Below are 5830 nucleotides of genomic sequence, written 5' to 3'. Positions count from 1 at the left end.
CGATTAAGGAAAGGCCTAGAAACCGGACCGCAGTGGGGTTGTGACTGTATTGCGGGTTTTGTGGTACGGTGCCAAGAGAGAAGTGGACCGGTTGCTCTGTATGCAGCCTCATCTCAGCCCCAGACACTGAGAAAATCGCCATAGTCAGGCTGTAAAGACTGAGCCTTTCTTCCTGTTCCAACTGAATTCCAAGAGAGTTGGGGAAAATAGGTCTGGTGAATAGGAGTGTGACATGAGCAATAGTCCTGAGCTTTTGAATTCCTAGGAGTATTTCACTAAAGATCTTCATGATGGAGAAGTCTGTTGTGAAATCAAACGTCCTCACAAAAATTCAGCCTTCTTGTGTACCTTAAGGTGATTTCTCTGCCAGCTTCGCAAAGACACAAATGGCTTTGCAAGCGACTATATTTGGTGTAATTGAAATGCATGTACACTCATACTTAACCAGAGTTTTCATTTGAAAGTATTTTCACATTAAAAAAAAAAAAGTCAACATAAGGTCATAAAAGTGATCAAATATAGCTGTACTCTTAAATACATTTTCTAAATCACAATATTCTGCTTTCAGGGAGAAATATGAGTGGGCAAGTGGCATCAACATTGGGACCTACAAAGCCAGATTGCTCCCAGGTGGATGAACCTGTGGTTGTGAGTACCTTACCATTTGGTGTTTTCTATTAGCACAAGTTTATTTTTGAGAAAATGATGTTAAGTAGTACAGATGAGGTGATAAAGGTCTTCCATGCTGATAAAGGGTGACACTTTGTCTTAGGAAGGAACATTGATCCAGATATATTATAGTCCGGCGTTGCCTGGATGATTATACTGTTAAATTCCCTGGAAATGTGCCCAGTGACTCCCTCCTCCTGCTTGTTAACAACAGGCTGCATACTTCCATCCCAACATAGATTTAAATAACTTCCAAAGTCTTTCTGGGTAACTCTTATGGGAGCTAACTCTTCTCTGTGGGAAGAGTAACTTTATTAAAAGTAAGTACATAGAATTGTGTTGGGAAAATGTTGTTAGGTTTACTTATGATCAGATATATCTATGTATTATGTATATTTATGCTATTAGATGTATTAACAACAAAAGTTTTTCTTTGCATGCACTCTCTACTAGGACCAGCAGCCCAGTGTTGAGCAACCTCAACAAGAGAAACCGTCAGCTGAGATTCAGGATATCACACCTAGAAAGGAGGAAGTACATGGAGAGGATCCAGTGAATCGTGATGAAGAAGAGGAGAAGGATCCCTTTGAAGGTAAAGTGTATCTGTGCCTCATGCCTTAAGACATAACCAGTAAGAAGAGGAAAGGAAACATTAGAAAAGGACTTCAGACAGTTCCTAAAAAACTGAGGAGAGTATAGTTTGCAGGTCAGTGTGGTCGCTCAAATTTTCCCTTGTTTTCAAGACAAAGAGAAGGGGGCAACTAAGTTGTCTGAGGACAACCCTGGAAAAGGAAAATGGTAATAACATTCGGAAAATTCTGCTTTCCTTTTTCTCCAGCAAAACATTCCTGGAATAATGCTCCTGAGGTTCTTATTCATCACATTTTTAGCATACTAACCTAAGGCTTTTAATTCATAACACCGAGGGAATGAATATCATCATTCCCTTGTTTATATTGTATGCTTTACAGCTGAATTGATGCATTTTTTTAAAGATTCTGGCCTGGAAGCTGATCTCCAGCAATTGGCTCTGGCAAAGACTGGGGGTGAAGGTGGAGATGGTCCCGATGTCAGGGCGGAGTTTGCATCAAATACAGAGCCTGTTGAAATGCCAGAAGCAGGTATGTCATCCATTCAGAAAGTAGTTTATGTGGTTTCTGTTTTTCAGAATATTATATCTTTACTAATATAGAGGGAACATTACTAATTTTAATAATAGAGTTCACATATTCTTTGAAAGGTAGTTCAGACCCCAGATGCCTGAATGCCTGACTTACAGACTTTCAAATAAAGAAACAGACAGGATCAAAGCCATATGGAATTGAAAATAGGGAACTGTTTTCTTCTCTTGAGTATAAGTACTTTAAGCAATAGCTAATAATTTTCAGGTTCTTTTATAATTTCTGCTTGTAGCAAATATGGAATGCATTTGTAATAAATATCAGTTTATATGAAATATGGTTAGGCATCCAAGTAGGTTCTAGTACCAGCTTTAGCATAATGTGTGTGATTCTGTGAAATCCCTTAACTTCTAAACTCAACATTACTCATGTACGTTGTGAATTCAGAACAGATACACGAAGATGCTGATCTTTCAGTGCTAATTTCTGCATTCTCTGATTCTCTTTGATGGAATGCATACAAGAATACTCTGTTTTGTATGATGTATTTATCATAAAATGTCATCTTGAGTCAAATTATAACAGGGGAATTGAGATTTCATTTTCTGACGGGGGACACATGTACACCTGTGGCTGATTCATGTCAATGTATGGCAAAAACCACCAGACTATTGTAATTAGTCTCCAATTAAAATCAATTAATTTTTTATAAAAGAAAATGAGCCAACAGTCTGCTTGATGTATGTTAAATTCTCTCAAATTCTGAATTCTCTGGCTCTTTAAAAAATAGTTGCATTTTAAATCCTTTCCCCAGGGAAGCATGAAATGACTGAATAATAAAATGGCCAAAGATAGTCTAGTTTCCTGTTTCTGTGGCTGATCAAGTTGAGAGAGTGCATTTAGTCAGTGATATTCAAGGCAGGTGTGAGTAAGATACATATGCTAAGCACACTACCTGCCCCCACGTTTGGTCTTTTTTTTGAGGGGCGCGGGAGGTTGCTTATTTTAATTGGAGGATGATTACTTTACAATACTATGAAGGTTTTGCCATATACCCCACTCTCGCTCTTAAAGAACTAATAAAAATCTGAGCCTCATGATATAATCCTCTCTAACCGTATCAAGTATGTTATTTTTCCTCTTTGATACATGAGTTTAAAAAGTTTTGAAGGCCAAAAATTGTAACTAGTTCTTCCTGCGTAATCAACTTAGTATCTTTCACATACCTGTTTTCCAACTTGCTGACAATAAATTGCATGATTCTGATTTTAAAGGAGGAACTTCATAGTTAGGGAAGAATTTACTGTGTATTAGCCTTCTAAATATTTTCACTTTACATTTTTTTTCCATTCCATTTGAACAATTAGATGAAAATACAACTTTCAGATGACTTTCAAGTAACTACAGAACATGATTAAAATGTTCTCATAGAAAAATCTTAGCCCTAAATATGTGTGGTATTTAAAAAGAAAAATACATAAATTACAAGGTACATAAATATAAAATTCTACATCCAACATAAAAGGTAAGAAAAAGAGCAACAGAATAAACCTAAGGGAAAAAGAAAAAGATATTTATTAAAAGACAGGTATGAAGTGTTAGGAAGAGGAAAATAAACTCAACTAATAAATGACAATGTGGTAGTTTACATAAATTTTAATATATATACATACACACACATTTTTAAATATTTTTTTCCATTGTGATTTATCACAGGAGACTGGACATTAGTTCCCTGTGCTATATAGTAGGACCTTGTTGTTTATCCATTCTGAATGTAATGGTTTGTATCTGCCAACCCCAAACTGCCAGTCCATTCCTCTAGTTTACATCATTGTGAAGCAAATGGACAAAGCCCAAGTACACATAATTAGAAATATGAACAAGACACTAACAGTTAGTGTAACAGTTAGTATATTACAGAATTAAAGCAGAGTATAATCTGGAACTCAAATATTTTCAGAATATTGATGAAATGGCTAGTAGGGTAGAAAAACATATTATTTAACATACCCCACAGTAACTAAATAACTAAACATCACAAATACCGTGGATGAACTTTTGAAATTGGTCAGAGTTTTCTCTCAAAAGCCATTACCATTTAGAAAGAAAAAAATCTGCTTTTTCAGATTTTCTTTCTCTCTTCCTACTTGATTTACTCTCTCACTCATACTGCCTCTTGCTCTCCCTTTTCTTTTCTCCTTTTTTCTTTCTTTTTTTTTTTTTTTGGTGTGGCTGTGAGAAACAGTCCTATTTCTGCTTCACATTTTGATGTCACCATGTTGCCAGTGATAGTAATGACTTAAAATTAGTGTCACATATAATGTATTATACCAACTGGAATGCTTTCCAGGGTGAAAAGAAACATTTAGAATTACATGAGGGCCACAGGTAAAAAAGGGGACAAATGTTTAACCGACTTAAAACCACCATATCGGGGATAAATTAGAACAAATGAAAATGTCTACACTTTTGCACAGTAGAGAAGAAACAAATGTAATACTGGCCTTTTTATTTACTTCACTTAAGCAGTAACAGAGATAACAACTGTTTAGCTATCCTATATTCGGAATATTATTTCAAACCAACGCATTTAAATGATACTTTTTTGGGATTTTTTGTTTCAGTTTTTGTGTATTTTGTTCTCCTTAGGGTGCTTTTTGTTGTTAGATATTTTACTGAATGTGTACACAGTTTTGCCTTCTACTGAAAACTACCTTCTGATAGGCTCCATTGATTTCATTTGTTCTGAACTCAGTGTCCTTCTTTTCTTGTATAACTAGGAAGAGTAGTGTGTTTTTAAAAATACTGGTAATGTGCCTGAAAAGTCTATAAAATCTCTATAGAGGATTAACTGAAGGTAAGCCAAAGGGTCGCCCTTAGTGTTCCTGTTTTAGTCCATTTTATAAAACTACAACTGCAGTGAACTTTGTATACCTCTCCTGTCATCGAAATAAAGTTCTGCTAAGTAACTTTTTTAATGTTTATATTATAGGTGAAGGGCAGCCATTTGCTTGAAAGAAGATAAACTGAAACCATCTATGCTGTTCTTATGTTGTGTATTTGACTATTAAAGTTCGGTCAATAAAGTTTCATTTTCTACTTGCACATTTTTTGTTAAATTTATCCCTGGGTATTTAATGTTATTGAAAATTCATGGTTTGTGATTTTTATTGTCTAGTTGAGGCTGTCTGTAGAGATAGAATGTCTATATATAGATTTTCTGTCCAACAATTCCTCTAAATATGCATATTAATTCCACAAATTTAGATCTAGATTATTTTTGCTTTTCAAAATATACTATTATATTTGAATATCAACAGTTTCTACTGGCTTAAACCTTAAACCTGTCCTCATTTTGCAGCATTGAACAAACCTGGCCAGAATAGTCTTGACTAAAGCAGGTGATAATCGGCATTTTTCCCAATAGGAAATGAAAAATCTTCTCCATTTCAACCTGTTTACATTGCTTTTTTGTAGATATACTTTATCAGAGTAAGTTCCATTCTATTCCTAGTTTGCTGTCTTGAATATAGATTAATTTTCATCAAACACTTATACTGCATCAATTGTGATGATCATAGAATTGTTTTCCCTCCATTTTTCTATTAATGTGGTGAATTGCATTGGTAACCTTATACATGTAAACCACCCTTGCACTTCTAGGGTTAAAAAAATTGGGTCATAACATATTCTTTAGGTGTAATCTACATGTTAATGCATATACATACATATATATACCCACACATAAAAAATTCATAAAAGCCTTTGGTCTTCTCTTGAATAAATGGGTTTACAAAATGTGCCACCCAAATCTCATACGGTGTCCCTGATGAAATCATTGAGAAACATTTTTAAAAACTTAATATATTTGTATTGTCCTATAGAGAAATGGAATGCCAAAGCCATTGTTAAAGGTTGTAGGGAGACAGGAAAAGAACTGCTGTCAAATTGCATGGCAAATGGCACAGCATATCTTTCACACATTTCTGACTTGCCTTCCAAGGTTTTTTGGGTGCAGGGAGAGAACAGCCACAAAC

At 35.0% G+C, this 5830-nt stretch overlaps 1 protein-coding gene across 1 annotated transcript; it reads left to right on the top strand.

Moving 5' to 3' along the window:
• Window positions 1–574: 574 nt before the first annotated feature.
• Window positions 575–4898, top strand: LOC104985747 (P antigen family member 3-like). The gene is made up of 4 exons (XM_010836068.1): window positions 575–648; window positions 1123–1261; window positions 1665–1790; window positions 4786–4898. The coding sequence occupies exons 1-4, from the start codon at window positions 577–579 to the stop codon at window positions 4806–4808; spliced, it is 360 nt and encodes a 119-aa protein (XP_010834370.1). The 5' UTR covers window positions 575–576; the 3' UTR covers window positions 4809–4898.
• The last annotated feature ends 932 nt before the right edge of the window (window positions 4899–5830 follow it).

Source organism: Bison bison, unplaced genomic scaffold (genome assembly GCF_000754665.1).
Source record: "Bison bison bison isolate TAMUID 2011002044 unplaced genomic scaffold, Bison_UMD1.0 scf7180017864059, whole genome shotgun sequence".
In the NCBI taxonomy this organism is placed as follows: Eukaryota; Metazoa; Chordata; class Mammalia; order Artiodactyla; family Bovidae; genus Bison; species Bison bison.
This window is presented reverse-complemented; position numbering and strand designations above follow the sequence as displayed.